At 43.3% G+C, this 21,241-nt stretch overlaps 1 protein-coding gene across 2 annotated transcripts in view; it reads right to left on the reverse strand.

The window, feature by feature from the left end:
* Positions 1 to 21,241, reverse strand: part of OXSR1 (oxidative stress responsive kinase 1) — a 94,767-nt gene that overhangs the window by 20,255 nt on the left and 53,271 nt on the right. For both annotated transcript variants that reach the window (XM_054390233.1, XM_054390234.1), the window contains exons 5-7: positions 14,465 to 14,520; positions 5,569 to 5,678; positions 1,539 to 1,640 (exon numbers count right to left, since the gene is read on the reverse strand). In XM_054390233.1, the coding sequence (XP_054246208.1) occupies positions 1,539 to 1,640; positions 5,569 to 5,678; positions 14,465 to 14,520 (268 nt within the window). The remainder of the gene's footprint in view (positions 1 to 1,538; positions 1,641 to 5,568; positions 5,679 to 14,464; positions 14,521 to 21,241) is intronic.

The following is a 21,241-nucleotide window of genomic DNA, read 5'->3' on the forward strand; positions in this document are numbered from 1 at the left end:
TAAATAAAATACAGAAATCCCCTTGCAGGCTGCACCACTGGAACCCATCCCTAACAGAACTGGAGACTCATCATTCTATGTACCATATGACAGCTAAGATACTAAACAACTAAAATACATTCAAAGCTACAACCCATCTATTCAACACACAACAAACAGAAGTACAGCTTGCAAAAGCTACACAAAATATTGCAAATCATCACAGCACAGAAGGAAGTATCAGTTAAAACAGCAACAGCTAACTCAGCAACACATCTGCCTGAGCTCCTCATTGCTCTGTCACAAGCTTTAATGGCACTCCTACACCACTCAGATCCTCAACAGTCTTGCACAGAGATGACACAAATCTTAAAATTAATTCTGTTCCACGAGAGTTAAACCAGTGCAAAGTCCTGGCATTTGAAACTACACATGGATGTGCCTGTTCAAATTAGTTAGGAGCTACTGGATTCCCAAATGCTATTGCAGCTGTGGGGTAGGAGAGGATGTATCCAAGTCATAAGAGGTGACATCCAACTTGCATGGCACTCCAGCAGTTAAAGACTCAGCAAAGGAAAGCTTGCCCCATAGTATGCCTAAAATCCAGAGACTTGGCACCTACAGGTCTCACATCTCAGGTAACTAGTGTAACCATAAGCTCCTCTTCACCTCCTCCTGTTTGATCTGAAGGAACATGCATCCCAGAAGTAGAAGCAAAGCAGCCCTAAAACAGAGTGGGGCCAAATGGGTTCAGTTTCATTACTGAGACATGGATCCATCAGATCTCACAGAGGGGCTACGCTCTGTAGGACAGAATGCTTCAGACCTCAACTGCAGGGGTCAACTCTGGTTAACTTTAAGATGCAGACTCCCTGAAAAAAATCATCATTTTGGAAGTAGTCCCTGGTTCAAGAGTCAGGAAATAAGGAAGATGGCCAAACTATAAGGCAATCTAAACTTCAAGATATTTTAAATAAGATTTTTGAAGCGTTAGTGTTTAAACAAGAACATTTCCTCCACCTGAAGTTCAATAAGATATTAAAGTTGCCAATACCACATTGTCTCATACTGATGGGGGACTTTCCACTGCTTCAGTGACTGACAGGACTGTGCTGGTGTTCAATAAAATCAGCCAGCCTTCTGGATAACTGGTCACAGGATTTCTGAGAGGCATCAAGGATTACCAGTGCAGAAGAAGAAATGGCACATGCCATCCCAGTGTCATGAGATGCCAGCTAACATGTCCTAAATCATTATTTATAGCTCTGAAAACATCTGCTGCCTTTAGAGGCTCCAGGATCAAAACACACAGCACTTCCTTCAAGAATAGTGACCCTGGTGAGACTCAGGATCTAAACCAGAACTGCATGGATTCAGACAATACTGATTAAGTGGTGTATTTTTAAAAGGTGACTTCAGATACATCCAAGAACATAGCGATCCCCAAGCGCAAGTTGAGAGGACAAACTCCTCAGTGAAGCATGCTGGCCAAATTCTTGGAAACCCCCAGAGAACACATTGGTCCTTTATCAAGTACAAGTATCTGGAGAGCTGCTCACCTTCATTGGAGGGTATTTATGGTAAGGAGCTGCCCCCGTGGCCAGTTCAATAGCAGTGATCCCAAAGCTCCAGATGTCTGCCTTGAAATCATATCCTCTGACCTGAAAAACATTAGAGAATGTTAGCATTTGCCTCTTGCTCTCCTGCACTATAGTCCCTTTCTTTTGCCTTTCCTCCTTTTCCCTCAAATCCAAACAGACATTCACTACAGTCTTGAAGCGATGGAAAGAACACTTTCTCCCTTCTCCCCCTCCAGCTCCTTAGCCCTTCAAGGAGGTGTTTTAGAAGTCGGTTCGATGAAAATTATGGTTGTGTATTGTGCAACTAGGACTGCTCTGCCATAAACCTCTGTGTAGAATATAAAGGGGCACTGGGTTAAGCCAGGCTCTGACTTCCATACAAAGACACAGAGAGTCATTAAACTGTTTAATGAAACTCCCATAGTTAATAGATGGATTGTTATGCCCTTGGGACACATGCCTCACTACACTTCTAGTCAACCGCTTAATCAATCCGACCACAAACATGCTTGATCCTGAAACTTCAGGACACACCAGCTCAGTAAAAAAGCTCCTCATTTCTGTCTGTGGACTAATATTTTCCCCCACTAATTAGTAGCAGCTTCTGAGCTTGACATTAAACACAGACTTATCCAGGAAAATTTATGGCATTTACTTCCCCTCATGCACAGGAAAAAATATTTCATATGCCAAAGTGGTTGCTTCCTCGTTATCATTAGGTAATATTTTGGCACTGGCTTTCTCTGCTGCAGGAGAGAGAGACATCATGTACTAACTTAGAGAGCAGCCACAAAAAGCATTTAGGCTGCTCAGAATGGTTTGTGTTTCTTCTTTCTACACTATAGAAAAAAGAATATTGAATCAGAGCAAAGCTAATAGGGATACTGTGTTCAGCTAACCTAACGAGCTTTGTCATGAAGCCAAAAACCTTCCCCCCTCTGCCTTTAAGGTGATCTTGAATTTTGGCAAACAAACAACTCCTCTTGCACTATTTTTCATACAGTACTACATCTGAAGTGAAATTTCTTATAGCAACTGAAATTTCTTATAGCAACAGGACTTTATTATCTTGCACAAATTTCTTCAACTCTGGAAGCATCATTTTTATGAGCCTTAAGGGTCTGAAAGGTTTCTTGAAGTGCCTCAGGTTATGAACAGATTACAAATCGTTTAATCAAACCAGCACAGATATCCACTATAACAGAACAGAGTGCAGGAAGAAACATGCTGTTAAGGATGGGTTTTTTCTCCCCTCAGACTTGTTTTTTAGGGTTTAAGAATAACTTTGGGACATCTGAGGTTTATCATGCAGTTGGCCTTGTAGCACATCTCTATTCTGCACAGCTCCTCATTTCCCACTGGGATTTTAACTGTTCAGTGGTTGGGTTTGGTTTGGGTTTTGGGGTTTTTTTTTTTGTATTCTACCATATAATCCTGCTTGCAAGTGAAAGCTTTGAAGTTCAAAACTGTCCACAGCAATTCATCTTGACATCTGCCCAATATCTATTAGTCACCACCCTGCAGTTAGTTTACATCAGTGACATTTCTTTTCCCCACCACCTTTTCTTTCCATACATCTGTCAAGGGAAGACACATGAAAAGGCAATGCCAGGCTATCATGTGTTAACAAGCTAAAGGAACTTAATGATGCTGAAGTAAGCCAGATGGAACTGGGTCGATAGTCTCTACATATCCAAGGCTAACCCACAGCAACCCCTTCGTCCTTTTTCCCAGGTTGGATAGAGCAGCCCAGAGTGACACCTGCTGGAAGATAGTATGATGGACATGAATGGACTTGAAGGATTTCACAGCAACATCCAAACTACCTCCTCACCATCTAACATCTGCAACAAGTTAGACGTGCACAGCCTTCATGAAAAGGTTGAACTCCCTAAGAAAACCTGCCTCCTTCAGAAACATATCTGTTGCATCACAAAGGGCAACAAAGCTGGTGAAGGCTGTAAAGAACAAGCCCTACGAGAAGTAGGTGAGGGAACCAGAGGTTGTTGCAGAAAAGAGTCTGAGGGGAGACCTTTTTGCTCTCTAAAACTACCTCAAAGGATGTTGTAGCAAGGTAGGGGTCAGTCTCTTCTCCAAAGTAACAAGGGGTAAGACAAGAAGAAATGGCCTCAAGTTGTGCCTGGGGAGGTTTAGATTTGACATTAGGAAAAACGTCTTCACCAAAGGGGTTTTCAAGCCTGCCCAGGGAAGTGGTTAAGTCCCCATCCCTGGAGGTATTTAAGAGATGTGTAGATGTGGTGTTGAGAGACATGGTTTAGTGGTGACCTAGCAGTGCTGAGTTAATGACTGGAATTGACAGTTAAAGGTCTTTTCCAACCAAAACTATTCCTTGACTCTAAGGACCTCCTCATTGTCACTAACACCTTCTTTCCCCCTTTATAGTATCTTCCTGAAAATCTTTTTTTTTTTTCCCCCTGCTCTCCTGCAGATTGCATCCACTAAAACACCACAGCCTGGAACACCACTGTTAGGTCCTGGCCAGCCTGCACCAGGACAGGACACAAAGGAAAGCAAAGCAAGGGACAACTCGGATCTGGTTTTGGAAACACTGGATACTCTGGGTTTATTTATTTTTAAAATCATCATGACAAATAGCCATAAACAGCAAAAAAAAACCCCACACTCCAAAAACAGAAGTACAAGACAGTGAAGTAGTTCAGAAGCAAGCCTGCAAAGACAGCTCCTGACTTGGGAGCTCTCTTGCACTCTGCAGTGTTAGACTCGTACCCCATCCAAGGAGGCTGCAGAGTGCTGTAACACACCAACCCCTCAATGCCACCATGGGGGGGGGGGGGGGACACTGAAAAGGTCAGACAATGAAAAAGGCTTTAATAGCATATATAAGCTACACCAAAATTACCTCAATCCTCTCAGAAGTTTGATACACAAGAAAAAGTGCATTGAAGTTCTAACACTGTTTTAGCAGTATATCATTTTATACACGTGGAGATCTAATTCAAGTTCCTCCTAAGCTTCAAAATACTTTATTATGAAGTGCAGGGTGTTACAAGGTGTTACAAGGTGGGTGTACTTGTTTTCCAGAAAAAACTTTTGTCAAAAATATTTTTTGGAAGCAATAAATGGAAAAAAAGCAAAAAAAACCAACAAAACTATTTAGTCAGTTGTAATTCTGCTTGGCCCACCTGTCAGAAATCAAATCCTGGGTCCAGCCTTCCATCAAACTGATTTTAAGGGGATGCAAGATAATTTTCAGTGTTTATGGCACTGAATGTCAGTGCAATAGACAGCTACTGCAAATGCCCTGTCAGGATTGCGGAACACCTTTGCTTGTGGATCTTGCTCGGAAATAAGCAACAATATTTTACAGTAAAAGTTTCCAGGTGGCCTTCATCAGAAGTCATGCAGACAAAGCTTTTGTAGGTCAGTACAGAAGTAGTGGAAGACAAAGTGGCCTATCTCCACCTCACAGGAAGAAGTATGCCATCTTTCACCTAGCCAAAAGAGGAGACGAGGAAGGGGGAGAGGCAAGCACTCCTCAGCATTCCCACTCTGGACTCCTAAGCCAAGAGAAACTACAAACCTAAACTCAGCTGCCTGTTATTTCACTATCCTAGCTCCCCACTGGTACCTGCTGCAATTAGTTACATCAAATCCTCCTATCTACAAATACAGAAGAGGTGTATACATGCATATTTACCAAGTGAGAAGCTATTTATATTCTACCTCACATTTATACAAGAGGGAGGGGCAGGTTAATCTTCTTTATGCAATATCTGAGCTGTCTCATCCTCACCTTAGGCAAGAGCCTGAAGAAAAGCAAGAGGGTAAAAACTCGATCTCCTGACCACTCAATATTCCCCAACACGTCCTGGCTGCAATAGGCAAACTGAAGAAAATCCCTGTGGTTTTAAGAAAGCCTGAAAGGATGACAAATTATCATCTTAATATGAAGCAAATATGGCTGTTGCTGACAACAGGGTATTCCAGGCGCAGATCAGCTAAGCAGACATTAGGAAAAACAATTCACCTGTTCCATAACTTCTGGTGCCATCCAGCAAGGTGTGCCCACAAAGGTTTTCCTGACTTTATTTCTGGTAATGTCACCACCGGTGGCCAGAAACGCACTAACACCGAAGTCTGAAAAGAAAACAAAACCAGATTTTGTTAGGAGCACATCCTAAGCAAGCTGAAGGGTTGTCCTCTCTTTCCCCTCGTATTCCCAGCTATCTATTAAGTACTAGTCTGCAGAGTTACACTTGAGAGGTTTCTTAATAAATGAAGAATGATCAACAGTTAGCTGAGAGTGCTGGCAGATGAATGGTGTCTAGTCCACCATTCAATTACTGGGGACAGCAGAGCTTTCAGTGCTGGCTGGCAGAGAGGAAAATTCCACTTTCCATTACAGCCCACTGGTCACATTACAGAATTCCCCCTGCAGACCTGCTGCTGTACAAACCTGCCTCTGATAGCCAGTACTTGATTGACATTTTATACATACAGAACAAGTCATAACTGAACTTCAGCTGGCATCCTGTTAACAATTTCAGCAATGAAGTACATTAAAAGGTGGTAGGCATTGTAACTTTTAACTGCCCTAACTACACCCTGCAGAGGGGAGGTACTAGCCCTGGATTCTGGATAGTCTAGAACATGCTTTGCTTGGTAATATTCCATCGCTGAGATGCTCAGTGCTTTCACAGGAAGCTGGAGCAGTTCCCAAGGATAAAGCAGTGCTACTGAATAGAGCAACATGTGCTGCTAACCAGTCTGACCATCCCAGAGGAAGCCCTGCAGACAGGTATTCACACCCTGCACAGCATTACTCTCATTTGAAACATCTTTCACAAGCTGAAGGATCCTCAGGGATGCCCCACACACTTGCTGGTAACTGTGATATTTAAAGAAAAACATTCTTTTACATCAAAACTATGCTGTCAAAGATAACATTGATTTTACTTTTATGCATTTATGATAAGAACAACATAGAAACCAGGATCAGCGAACAGCAGCAGTAGTGTGCAGGGATAGCAGTGGGATCACAGCATGGCTGTTCAGAGAAGAGCATTACAAAAGATTTGGCTACCAAGTCATTCAAGAGAAAGTGGCAGACTTTACTTGGAGAAGCAAAAGAAATAAATGAGGTGATAGGGAAACTGTAAACACAAAACTGTAAAAGTATTTCATCTTGATTTGCTCCAAGCAACACTGCTTATGTGTTACTGCATTATAGACCTAAAATGGCTCATTCTCCATAACTCAGTTTAACCCCCACACCCCCACCTCCATTTTACACACAGAACATTATATACCACAACTGCTTGGAAAAACCTTGAAACTCAACTGACAGTTAGCTGTAATGCAAAAGTCTTACTGAGAGGAGCTACAGGGTTATCCCATGGCTTAAGGATGTTATCCCAAGGAATCAACTGCAAGAGGATCCCCCTTTATAATTTGCTAGCAACAGCATCCACGTGAGGACAGTCCCAAGCTTCCCTCTGCACCACAGCAGCAGCACTATGAGCCCCTTTGCACCAGTCTTTCAATATTTGAGAAGCACCACTGAAATTATCACTCAGAAGAATAAGATGCTGAAAGATTCCAGCTCACTTAGACTAGATGCTTCCAAGGATAGGAACTTCGTGCTCACTAAAATAGACAGGGATAACTGAAAATTTATATTAAGAAAGGTGCATAGAAATCACAGGGCTAAAACTAGCAGTAGCAAATGGCTAACGTTAGGGTTTGGCTACCTCTAGATGTGCTGCCCTGTTTTCTTGTGGAAACCCACTTTTTCCTCAACAGGGATTTTGCTTTGAGGTCTTCCCTCTGCGTATTCACTATCCTTGCTTTTCTCAGAAAACCAAACAATCTTCCCAAAAAGTTCTGAGTAGAATTACTTGCTCTCTACTGCTCATTACGGGAAGGCTCTGCAAGGCCCATTGTTCTAAACACAAAAGTAATTAGAAGTTGTTTTAAATAAGACAATACTAATAGAAACTTGTCTGAGTGCCATCAGCATATTATCATGATGTGCTGTACTTGAACTTGTGTATATTATCTTACCTCAGGTTTCCATGCAATCATGTTGAGGGTAAAGGAAATGCCATTCAGAGCAAAAGCATTCCAGCAGTAAAAACACAAGTCCTTTGCACAGAGCACACAGCATTCACATTTCACATCCAATGAGGAGTTATAAATTCCAGATGGAAACTGTGCCCCTGTACCTGCTGTATCTGAGCTCAGTACAAGACTTAAGTTATATTTTGTACAAGGTTGATTTATTCAACACTTTCCAATCAACTCCCCCCATTTCCACCGAGCTAAAACAGGCACAAGCAGCCTGTGCTGCTCTGCTCTAAGGAATGACTTTGAAACAGTCTTCTCAAATGTCATCTTACTAACTTTATCTAAGTCCTAGCTATTAAGATAAGAATGTGCCTGCTCTCAAGAAATATCTGCAAAGCAATAGAATCAAATCCTAACCACAACTTAGGGTTCAAGTCTTACTTTGAGCAGTTGGTACAATCTTTCTCTTGTTCCCTCTGCCACTTACCTATCTGCAGAGATAGAACTAGGTTACTGCAAACCAATTTAACTCTAGAAAATGAGGAGAGCCATGACATTCAAGAGGTACAACAGCTCAGAAGTGTTTACATTTGTACTGTTCTTTGGGAACTTGTATTTTATATCAACTCACTACAGTGCTAACAGAAAGGACTGTATCATCAGGGCAAAGGAGGAATTGGAAATGTTTGGACCTGGCTTGCAATACCAGTAGTCACCACTGCTGGGAATCCATCGACTATCAGATATCCTAAAGGAGCCCAGAAACTGTAGACTTCCAGCAGTCTGATAGCAAATCATAGCTTCCAGGATGTCTGGATGCAAGTGGCAGGATCATGATTTTTATCATTTTTTGAGGCACTGGAAAAAAATTCACCTGCTGAAGCTGTTTCAGTGACATAAACCAAAGGTGCCTTTTTTTTTTTTTTTTTTTAAAGAAAGTCTATATACATAGACTCTTATCACAGCAAAATCAATCCAGAATGGAAATGACAATTCTGCTGATACAGGCTCTGCAGGAAATAGAGCAATTTTTGTCTTTCTCAATACAAACATCATGTGTTGCAAACCACATACCCTACAAAACACTTTTCGGTGGCACTGAAGTTGCAGGTTGGTGTTTGCAGAAGTGTGGCATTAGGCAACAGCTCCTGCTATCAAGGCATCCAAGCTGTCACACTTGAAAACTATTCTGGCCACTCAGGAAATGCAGAAGCTGAAAGGAAAAGTCTCCTCTTACTACTCTGCATTACAGAAACAGACTCGGTCTAAACAACTCACCAAGAAGAAAGCTAAGGCAAAACCACATCACAAGAGGCACCACTGCTGCTGGATACCTCAGGAAGATACATTTCTCCAGTACCAAAAGTTAGACTGGTTCATTCAAATCTACAAGCCAGCCTTCTAAAAATCACCTTTCCTTAGCCATCTGGAATTGCAACATACCTTAATCCTAAAAAGCCCAAATGCCTGCTACTGTAGGTAGCTACAAGATAGGTTTAAGGGAAAGAAGACTATGCACTAATTAGGAGCCAGGACTAAAGCCTACTGACATCAAAAAGGCTCCTAACAGAGTTTGGGATCAGACCCAACTTCAGTGGGGGCAGAACAAGAGAATAAACGAATCTTGACTTCAAACCACTCAAGAGTTGTTTTTAACCTTGGGTAGCTGAGATGATATCTCTCCTTAAGTAAAAATAAAAGCATTTCAGTAGATAGCTCTAAGTGATTTTTTTTTTCCACTACTAGTGAGCCTCCTTCTTGTTCAGTTGTTCACCATCAGGAAATATCTGCAGTGGTACTTAGTGTTTTTCTGCAAACCTCACAGCTTTTAGAGCATTGAAGATTAATAAAACCTGGCAAGAAAAGGAGCAAGTCAGTGGTAAATAGCAATTTTGTGCTGAGAACATAAGGAGTGGTAAAGACTTGAAAGCAAAGGGAGATTAGTGAAGAACAAGAATTGAAAACTTCCTTACTTTATAGATCCAGTAACATTATATAACCATATGGCCTTTAAACACACACTTGTTCTCCCAAATTCTCATTTGGAAAGGTGGATCTCTACAGTCACAAATATTTCTCATCAATTCACATTCAGAACAGCAGCTTTATAGCAACACAAGTTTAGCTTTTTTGCAGTAATGTCAAGGCACATAAAAGATGCAGGAAATCCCTTTGCCCAGTAAAAGACCACATCCAAAACCAGCCCTGACATTAATGAAGATACACTAATGCTGTACAATGTAACCTAAGAATGACAAAGCCCAGGCTGGGTGAAGCCTTGAGGAAACCTTAGAGAAGGAAAAGCATATATTACAAGTGACACAAAAAGTTCCTTCATATCATGCTCCTGCATGGGAGGCACCAAAACTCTCCACCAACCATGGAGAAAAAGATTTTTGCCCCTTCTTTGAACAGCAGAAGAGGCTCAGAGGTGTCTGTGACAAGACACCAGCTGCTCAAGTCAGTCCTGCAATCAGCACTCCTCTCCCAGACTCAAGCTTTGCCTCTTGTTAAAACAATTTAATCTCCCAAAGTTAGAGTTTCCTAAAGGAAAGTGGGGGGATGACACTGCCTGCATCATAGCTCGATGTTTATGGAGAGCTCTATTTTAGTACAATGAATTAAGAGCAGTCAGGAACACAGCGAACCGGTGACAAGCTGGCATGGATTTGTGGAAAGTTACACAAATTCAGTTACACAAGTTTTGCCTGGCCTTAACTATCCCCATTTTATAAATAGATAAAGGGAGAGGGGGTAGGCAATTTGCCCAGTATCAATTAGCAAGTCCTGAATGACTTCGTGAAATCTCAATCTACTCCAACCTCCTGGCAGTGAGCGGGGCCTGCCCAGAACAGCAGGCACACCGAGTGCCTCGGGCACCGCACCTTCATCACCAGACTGGGTTTGAAACCTGAAGATACCAGGTTATTGCTCCTGCAACAGAAAAATCCCACATGTGAAGGGACATGCACCTTCCAGGGTGAGTGACAGCATTGTTTAATATCTCAGTGGATAAAATCGGGGCGGGGGGGAAAGAATTAGTCTGCACACTCTCTCAGTAGGATGCTAATATCCTGCCATGGTTGGAGCATGGTTTGTGCCGGCCAAGCTCATGTACGCTAGGAGTTCCCTTCAGCTCTCCCGTCCTTTCCCAGGCTATCACTTCATTTCCAAATAATTTATTGGGCCTGCACAGTTAAATAAACTGAAGAACATTAAGCCTTGCTTACTGTGAGAAGTGCCCTGGTTTATGCAGCAATACTGGTGCCAATGCAGCTTGTGTTGATAAAGAGTGTTTTTACCCACGCAGTTTTTAGACTCCAGGGAGCACATAAACACCAGGGCAAAGAAGTGTAATGCTCCAATTAAAAACCCAAAATACAATAAATGCCATGGAGAGGCAGGGACACAAAAAGAACACAGCTATCTCAATTTACATTGTAACCACCATCAGCATGGCCCAGAACAATGGTATCTGGGAGAGAGTCCTGCTCTTTCCAGAAGACAGATTAATTCAATGTGCAGGAAAACACTTCAAACTGAGCAAGTCATACTCTGAATTGTAACAGGCCCCAAAAACTTGGTGCCAAGCCACAAGCCCAAGCCTGTGCCCTTGAAGAAAGAAGTGAAAGAAAGATCGAAGCAAACAGCCTCACTTTAGGTCCCACTGGTCAGCTGGGTCTGTGGAAGGCAATTTTATGCTTTGGTTCAGTGGATGCACATTTTGAAAACAGAAAGGGCTACATAGTTAAAAATAGACAGAGCTATCAGTAAAAAAACCACCAAGTCTGAGAACCTGGGGAGGAGTTTGAAGCTGCACAGGCCATTAGAAGAATTTTTAGAATTCTTACTTCCAGTAAATTCTCCCAAGCTCACAGATTTCTCCTCCATCACTTCACCTGAACCTGCCTCAGCTCCCAGTGCTCCCACTGCAGCTTTCAGGTCTGATGCACAGCCACTGATTCAGAGTTACAAACAGCCTGAGAAACATCAGACACACCTCCATCAAGATGTTTTTTTCTGTTCAGCCTTAGCAACAGAATTGTGCAGCCCAAATTAAGGAGAGAAGTCAGAACTGTACAATCCTGCAGCAAAGTTATTGCCATGAATTCCCTACAGTTTCCAAAGTAAATAAATTCACTGACACATTGTAGAGGTAGAGTCCAGCAGTGGGGTTTCCTTCACCACAGGGTCGAATGTTTTTATTCTTAAACCTTGAAAGCAGCTTTGGAGTTTTTTCCCCTCACAGGATTTCCTGTTGGAGATTTACATTCCTTACATTTCTTCTGAAACAAGAATTGTGTCCAGCAGTAGGAAACACAGAGGAACAAAAGGTTGCATAGGCCAAACACTGAGTAAGACCTTCTTAACAACTGCTCACAGGCAGTTGTGGTAGAGGGATGGAGAAATGGAAAGGAGTCATTATAAAAGAATTGAAGCAGCTCTTTTCTGCTACATTATTTGAATTTTTTACACAGACTAAACCAGCTCCTTCAAGGGAGGTGTCCCATTCACTCTAACCCTCAGGCTTCATTCCACAGCAGATCTTTTTTTGTTTTGTTTTTCCTGGTGTAATTTTCCAGTGAAACTTAAACACATTTGTTTCATGGGAAAGCAGTGATGTCATCCAGCTGATAACTGAAGCAGTCAATGATCAACAGAATTATTCATAATATGCATTAATATTATTGTCAAAGGCAAGTGCTTTGATCTTGCTAAAACAAAACTTGCTTTGTTTGCTTTAGTTTGATTCCAGCATTTTTTCCTCCTCAAAAAAATTCACCAGAAATTTTGCTATTTCATCCTGGGTCAGGAGGAAAGAAAGCTTAAGTGTCAGAAATTCCCACAGAAAAAAAATCTCATGTTATGGCCAGGTCAGGCTCTTCTCTAGCATTCAGTCATTCATTTATTATTCTTTCTTTCAAGTCATCAGCTGCCTTAGCATAAAAGAAAGTGCTTCCTGTCACTGCAGTGAACTTGGTGACCTTGGTTGAGTTCAGTTGCTCTTCTGCCTCATGAAAGGTTACAGCTTAGTACTTCTGTGTGTTCAAAGAAAGAATTTGCAAAGAGGAAACTTTGTACATCTTGCAATGTTGCTTTCACAGGATGTGCAGAGAGATGGATTTCATAATTTAAATGTTGTACATCTAAACCACCAGTAGACAGTTCAGGCCAGGGGAACATGTACAAATCACAGAAAATATAAACCTTGCTTCATACAAGCATGATTTAAAACTACTTATCAATTAAAAATCAACCATCAGGAAAAAACCCACATGGATATGTATCTAGAACCAGTAAACTTCAATAAAATAAAAATTAATTTTAAAAAAGAGAAATCCAAGCCCTGGCACCCTTGTGGAAGAGAAACACAAGCAACCTTCTGCTGGGCTGGCAGAAACATTCGGGAGAACAATGCACTGCTCTAATGCAATAGATATTTGCAGCCTTTCCTAGAACAAACCAAAGCTCACAATTACAAATCCAAAACATTACATCTTGGCCCCATTATGGAAAAAAACCTGCAGGATGTCACTGTTTGCTCCTTAGAAGTGTAAGGACTTAAAGGAGTTAAAAGTCACTTAAGTGTCAAAGTTTGCTCCTTTGAGTCTTTTAGAAACCACTCCCTACCTTCCATCAGCTGCCACACAGATGAATTATTTACACCTCATCAGAAATATAACAGCAGGCATTAAGAGCACTGAGAAACTTAAAAGGGAAAAGAAAGCAACTTCAGGTTTAGAACAAAAGTCCTGTGTTTTAGATGTTATGTCCTGTAAAAGGGCTTATTGTCTTCTGCAAAGGGAGAAGAGCTACCTATTAAAAACAAAAACCCTCAGCATTCTGTCCCCTGGTAGAAAATCCACACCTCTCCTTCCAAGATGCAAATCCCAGCACACTAGGACGAGGAGGAAAACCAAGTCTCACAGGTTCTAAATGTACTGTCCAAACATCTTGTCTTACTTAACAGTCCACAATAACAATTCTTGATTTCCAGAGAGACTGAAGTCTGTAGGAACATGTATGAAATAAAACACCAAAAGGGAAGGGGGGAATGGACAAACCCCTGCACACCACACAACACCCTTTTCCACAGACATGACCCATCTAAGGGCTGTTTCCAACATACCTGTGTTGATGCAGCTCAGGACAGCAGTAACTACAACAGGCATCTGCAGGCACATCTGCATTAGCTAAAGTAACTGTTTTAACAGTCATCCCTACCCTGTCTCTCTGTTTGCACAATTGCCTCCACAACTTCCAGTCCACTCCAGTTTGGGTTGGGTTAGGGCAGTCAAACATGTACTCTGCCACTCAGTTCAACTGAAGCAGACTAGGGAGCATCCACATGAACAGCCTGACTTGCAGACCACAGGATAAGGCCAAGTTGCAAGTGACTTTTTACTCTCAGACATACCAATTTCTGTTGAATGCATCCACTGTTCACCACAGTCCTTCTAAAAACCACTTCATACACTGATGACGAATCAGCAAGATCTGTGCAGTCCCCTTCCAAGTCTATGAACTTGCTCTTTTAACAATCTGACCAACTTATGCCAAGAATTCTATCTAATCTATTAATTCTGAGGTCTTGAGTCTATGGATTTATTCATCTGATTGTCGTTATTCCAAGGAATAGTACTTTAAGATAACAAGATGTAATTAACTCTGGGTTGTTATTGTTTTGGTTTGTGGTTTGTTTATCATCAGGGCTTTTGGTGGTGTTAGTCTTGTTTTGTTTGTTTGCCTTAAGGCCTGTGGGGCTCCTTGAAGTTTACATTTTTATGTAGATTTCTTCCTGATCATTAAACCACCTCTTTGGATAGCCCTTCCACAAAAGCTACCAGGAAAGTTACCTGCAATTTGCACAGAGCCATCTTCTCCAAGAAGAATATTTCCTGCTTTCACATCCCTGCAGAAAGATAAAGTAACAACAAGTGGAAGTCATTAAATCTTTTTTTTCAACCAACAAAATTACATTTAAAGGTTATTTCTTGTTTCATTTCTTGCATTAGCACCTCCTACTTCAAATCATGCAGAAACAGTAGGGACTTCACACCAATTCTAACTTCAGTAGACAGACATCAAGTGGTATCTGTATGATTCATAGCAGCATTTTAAGTACTATGCAGAGAAAAGATTAAAAACTTATCAGAAGGTACCCAGAAAAACACAGGAAAATTTATTTACCCCAGGTTCTTAAGGTAGTTAAAAATATGGACACAGGACCCAGTACAGGTCTGATACTCACATGCCTTTTCAGATGGGGAGACCTGAGATAGTGAACTGGTCTAGTCTCACTCCTGCCAGATGTATCCTGTTCTTCCCTTACCCCAAGCCCCCTGGAAGGAGCTCACATACTACCTCAGGAAGCCAGTTTAGCCCCATACACTGGTGAAAATCCACTCAGAAAAAAAAAAGGCCTTTGCTTGTGGCTTAATGAACTGAAGCACATTATCAGGGTCAGGTGAGCACTCTCTGGTACAAGAGAGTGAGAATAGGAAAGTGGGGGCCAATCACTGGCCTTGTAAAGCCTGATTTTCCTTTGATCAAAGCCATTGAAAACACAAGAACATCCAGCACGTGCTGTGAAAGTTATTGTACTATTCCCTTTCTAACCCCAAAAGCACTCCTCCATCCTTGAGGCGAATGCTACTTTCACTCCAAACATGCTGTGAACATCTGCTGCTTATTTACACAGGCTGGCCCCCAGACAAGGCTAAGAGAAGCACCTTTATAGCTGACATCCACGTGCATCATCATGACTGCTAAGCCTGCACTGACCAAGAAGCCATGCAGACCCAAAGCATACGCAGGTGCCAGCTCAAAAAAGGGTGCAAGCAACTCAACTGCCTGGGGAATGGATGCCAGTGAATAGGCAGCAATTCACAACACACCTCACCTTGATGGCAATCACCTGCACAGAAATAAAAACCCAAGCAGATTCTCCCTTCACAGCATTCTGCAAATATTCCAAATCCTTTTATATACAAAAAAAAACCAAAAGTCAAAAGCTATTTATTCTCTTCCCCCTTGTGCATCATGAGATCAGAGTTGGTGTGATGGCCTGGCCAAAGAGCCCCAGTCAGGCCCTGGAAATCTCTTCCTGGCTTTGCTCTTCTGAAGAAGAGCCTGGGCTGCTGCCAGTTCCAGGCCAGGACAATTTTAAGCACATCCTCTCCAGCATTAGCATTTGTTAGATTGTTCCCAACACCCAATCCAGGACACCAGCATGGCATGGCTTTCCTCCTGCACACAGCAGAGCAAAAGTGAACAAAGACTGTCCACAAGATAGTCTCACTAAAGACTACTCTAACAGCAAACTACAGCTGACAGCAGCCTTTACCCTCAAACAAGTATTTCAAGTCCTGCCAAATGTACATCTCTTGCTATCAGGGATCATCTTGGAGCCTATTCTCTGTTTGAAGCACAACTGTAAAAGCAAGCACAGGAAAATACTAATTTGCTGTAACAATCAAGAATTGGATAGATCCACATGTAACCACTGAAGTTCCATGACAAGACTGCCTTGAGAAGCACAGCAAGATGGGACTCCAAGCAGTAAAAAGCTGTGACTGTGATGCTGGAATAAGAAGACAAACAGAAAACAATCACTGCCAGTCAGTTCCAGTCCTGCACATTTTACACGTCACATACATGAACATGCATTCAGGGCCAAGTCAGCTTTCCCTCCAAGAAGCATTATTCTGTTTTCTTCCTGCAGTTAGCAGCTGCAGCAGTTGCAGATGAGAGAGAATCAGGACTGCAGTGGATGGAAACTCTTAAGACAACCGAGGGACCTGAAGGCATTCAATACAACTTTGAACACGTAGCTCTGCTACCCTCCTTGGCATCACTGGCCAAAATCCAATACAACCAGAGCTGTTGAGAATTAATCACCACAAGATACACAACCTGACTAATCCCTGCACTCCCACCAACCATTCATGGTCTGTACCAGTGAGGGAGTAGAAAAGCTCCCTGCCAATATTTAGGAAGAAAATGCCTTTGGGATCCAATCCCATGAGCATGTGAAGCTGTGAGAGCACAGCACCCAAATCTGCTGCTGCTTCCTGGCTCACATAGTGTGAAAGGCACTTGGCACAGGTACAGCCATCTCCAGGAATCCCCCCTCACAACAGCACTAATTCAGAGGGAACACAGAGTGTTCAGGAAACTCTCCAATCCTACTGGAAATGTTTATCCAGACAGTCAGTTCTCCTGTGACAGCCAGGATGCAGGAAGCCCTTCCAAAGCTGCTCGGTCCAGGTTATAGGGAAAGGAATAGTGTGTGCTGAGGCTGCCTCTTCAAGTTTTTGTTCCTCTCACTGAGGATGGACACAAGTAACAAATTTCCTCTTCCATTTGTACTCCAAGGCAGCCCAGGATGCTGGACCATTTCCCCAGTAAGCTGGGCCCTGTAGTGTCTTGCAGCCTTTCCAAACTTCCCCTGGCAGCACAACAGTGTGTGCAGCTCACTGAGCAGACCCTGCTCAACAATGGGGGAAGGACCAAGGAAGGTTTTAAGCAGAACTAAGGATGAAGTTCCAACCATCACGTGCTTCAGAGTCCAAAAATCACTGAAGCAAGTTTCACCGATGCAGCAACAGAGACCAGAAAGCAGCATGCATCCTACATCAACAGACCATCCTACCAGAACAGAGCAAGCTGGACAGGCTTGGAGGGCAAAAAACAGTGAAACAAGCACTTGGATTGAATCTTATGGGAGGGAAAAAGGGCCAAAAGACTTCAGTCCCTTAACCTCCTCTTTTCAGCTTGGACTAATTAAATTATACATATTTTCTCATTGGAAACAAAAGCCAATAAATATGGTGCTTCAAGCTGGTTCAAGAAATCAAAGCAAGTTGTTGTTACAATAAGAAAAGGAGGCCAACAACGCCACTGCCAAATATCCAAGTCAAGCTGCAGAATTAAATCACCACTTGATGTGGCATTTCCTCCCAGTGACCAACCCTCTAAAAAGGCCATTACTCACCCCAGTGTGGTATACTCCACCCCAAGCAACAAAACCAATAGGCAGGCAGCTGTTTGGAGACATTGACTCCACTTTGGAGTTACTGGACCATAGGAGCAACTTCCAGCTTTCCCATTCCTCACCCTGGTGTATTGGCATCACGTTGCCCACTGCAACACCACCAGGTGAATACTGAACAGCAATAACTGGGGGAATTACAGATCCCTTTCTGCGGCATATACTGGTGTCACCAGCAACATCTTCAAATTAGGTCCTTAAAACAATTTTAAAGATGAATTAATTGCATTTTAAGTAATGGGACAGAGGAGAGAGATACAGTGATTTCCTGTTTCTTCTCCTCAGGAGAAGCTTACAAACTCACAAGCTGAATGGTGAGAAGTTTGTTACTCCAGGATACAGTTATTGTCAAGTGTTCCAGTCTGAAGGTGCTTCCTATTAATGTGGTAATGATCATATCCTGGGCCCATAGACTTGGAAGAAGTGGTGTGCCTCTGGCATAACTACTGCCCTGGAAACAGGAAGCAGCTTTAGGCTGTAGTGTAAACAGTCATTATATCACATTTTAAATGAAGTTACAGAAGGCTGGAGTAAACTTTCTTGCCAGTAGCTTATCGAAAGCTCCTGCAGCTGTCATCTTTCTCTCTTCTAAAGCCTAGAAGAGCCCTTCCACAAAATCACCATTCTGTTTTTATTTACCTCGTACTTCACAATCAGAGTGGGAAGAGCAGTTTGGACTCATTCCAGCACAAAGATGGATTCTCCACATCAACCTTGAAAGGTTTTGCAGCAGGACAGAAATCCCTTCTCATCTGCATTCCAAACTGGTTTTGCTTCCAAGAGCAACCAAGCACTAACATACCAGTTACATAACATTAATGCCTCCAGGTCAGGGCTTGGCCCCACAGGCATGAGATGCTGCATAACCAGAACTGATCCCAAATCCAACAAAACTACAATCCTCCTGGAGGTATTACTGAGACAGAGGAATAGTGAAGAGGTGATTGGGTACAGTCAGCATGGCTTCACCAAGGGCAAATCCTGCCTGACAAACCTGGTGGCCTTCTATGAACAGGTGACAACATTAATAGATGAGGGGAGAGCAACTGATGGCATTGACCTGGACCTGAGCAAAGCCTTCCACACTGTCCCACACCACATCCTGGTCTCCAAGCTGGTGACACATGGGTTTGATGGGTGGACCATGAGATGGATAAAGAACTGGCTTGATGGCTGCACCCAAAGAGTGGCTGTCAATGGCTCCATGTCCCAGTGCAGGCCAGGGACAAGTGGAGTCCCTCAGGGATCAGCCCTGGGACCAGGCTTGTTCAACATCTTTGTTGGTGCCATGGACAGAGGCATTGAGTGCACCCTCAGCAGGTTTGCTGATGACACCAAGCTGTGTGGTGCAGCAGACAGGCTGGAGGGAAGGGATGCCATCCAGAGGGACCTGGACAGGCTGCAGAGGTGGGCACAAGCCAGCCTCAGGAGGTTCAACAAGACCAAGTGCAAGGTCCTGCATCTGGGTAGAGGCAATCCCAAGCACAACTACAGGCTGGGCAGGGACTGGCTGCAGAGTAGCCCTGAGGAGAGGGACCTGGGGGTGCTGCTGGATGAGAAGCTCAATAGGAGCTGTCAATATGCACTTGCAGCCCAGAAAGCCAACCAGAGCCTGGGCTGCATCAGGAGAAGTGTGGCCAGCAGGTCAAGGGAGGTGATTCTCCCCCTCTGCTCAGCTCTGCTGAGACCCCACCTGGAGTACTGCATCCAGTTCTGGAGCCTCTATTACAAGAGGGCTATGGACATGCTGGAAGGTGTCCAGAGAAGGGCCACCAAGATGAGCAGAGGGCTGGAGCTGCTCTCCTATGAGGAGAGACTGAAAGAGTTGGGGCTGTTCAGTCTGGAGAAGAGAAGGCTTCGAGGTGACCTTCTTGTGGCCTTCCAGGATCTGAAGGGGCTACAAGAAAGCTGGGGAGGGACTTTTTAGGCTATCAGGTAGTGACAGGACTAGGGGGAATGGAATGAAGCTGGAAGTGGGGAGATTCAGGCTGGATGTGAGGAAGAAGTACTTCCCCATGAGAGTGGTGAGAGCCTGGAATGGGTTGTCCAGGGAGGTGGTTGATGGGAGGCCCCATCCCTGGAGGTGTTTAAGGCCAGGCTGGATGAGGCTCTGGCCAGCCTGATGCAGTGTGAGGTGTCCCTGCTCATGGCAGGGGGGTTGGAACTGGATGATCCTTGTGGTCCCTTCCAACCCTGACTGATTCTGTGATACAATCAAGCATTCATCTACAGGAGACTTGGGAGCATGGGAAAGCAACACTCCCTAGTTGAGTGCAGTGTTCCCACACTTCCCACAATTTTTTCAACAGGATGGGGGAAATTACAGGAAATGTATCCTAGTAGTTTGTTCCTGCTATGAAAGCCTAGACAAGGCCCTCAAATCCTGCCACATGACCAGATCAGCCCTCACCCATAGCTCTCAATGCCTGGCACTGCCATACAGTGGTTGTCATTGCAGTGACAACACTAAGGGCAAAACCAAAATTTGCTGTCCATAATGGAGAGCAGTATCATCAGTAACCAGCTGCAAATCTGAAATCCTGGCATATCATAGAATGTTTTAGTTCAGAAGGGGCCTTTAAAGATCACTTAATCCAAACCCCACCCCTGTAGTGACCAGGGACAACTTCAACTAGATCAGGTTGCTCAGGGCTTCATCCAATCTAGTCTTGAATATTTCCAGGTGAAGTGAAGCTGGCAACTTGTGCCAGTGTTTCACCACCCTCACTGTATAAAATTTCTTCTATCTAGTCTAAATCTCTTCTCTTTTGAGTTTAACACCATTGACCCTTGACAAGTTGCAATGGGGGCTTACTAAAAGATTGTCCCCAACTTTCTTATAGGTCCCTTTAAGTCCTGAAAGGCCACAAAAATGTCTTCCCAGAGCCTTCTCCAGGCTGAACAACCCCAACTCAGCCTTTCTTCACAGAAGTTCTCCAGCCCTGTGATCATTGTGGCCCTCTTGTGGACCTGCTTCAATGTCCTTTTTGTGCTGAGGGCTCCAGAGCTGGATACAGTACTCCAGGTGAGGTTTCACCAGAGCAGAGCAGGAGTATATGGACTATTGATCACATTACAGACTTAAAAGAACTGGTGTTTGCAAGGGAAGCAATGAAGCATGTCATTGCTTTTTAAAAAAGCATCTTAGTATTGTTTGGAAATTGAAAAAGATTCACTTGGCTTGAGTTCTAAAGTCTACATTTGGAGTAATACCTAGGACAAATTGGTATAGCCACTGCAACTGTGACACACGTGACCTGAGCAAAGAGGGGCATCCTAGGACTGCTGTGGCCTAGCACAGAGAAGAAAACTGTCACATGAAGGGGGAAATGAGATGAGCCCTGTTTATTATGCCTTAGCTTCAACCTGCTCCTGTGTGCCTTTAGGATGCAATGCTGGCTGTCAGCACAGCCACGAGTCATATGCCCATTAATTTACATCAATTCTAACAATACATTTCATGGTCTGAGCTCTATAGTGCAGAATTTGGCATGAGGAAGGAACGGTTGGTCCTGCCAAGTTGAATTTGGAAAAAGAGAAGGTGTAAAAGCAAGAATTATTGTTTTCTCTTAACGGTAAT

This window comes from Indicator indicator, chromosome 20 (genome assembly GCF_027791375.1).
Source record: "Indicator indicator isolate 239-I01 chromosome 20, UM_Iind_1.1, whole genome shotgun sequence".
NCBI classification, from domain to species: Eukaryota; Metazoa; Chordata; class Aves; order Piciformes; family Indicatoridae; genus Indicator; species Indicator indicator.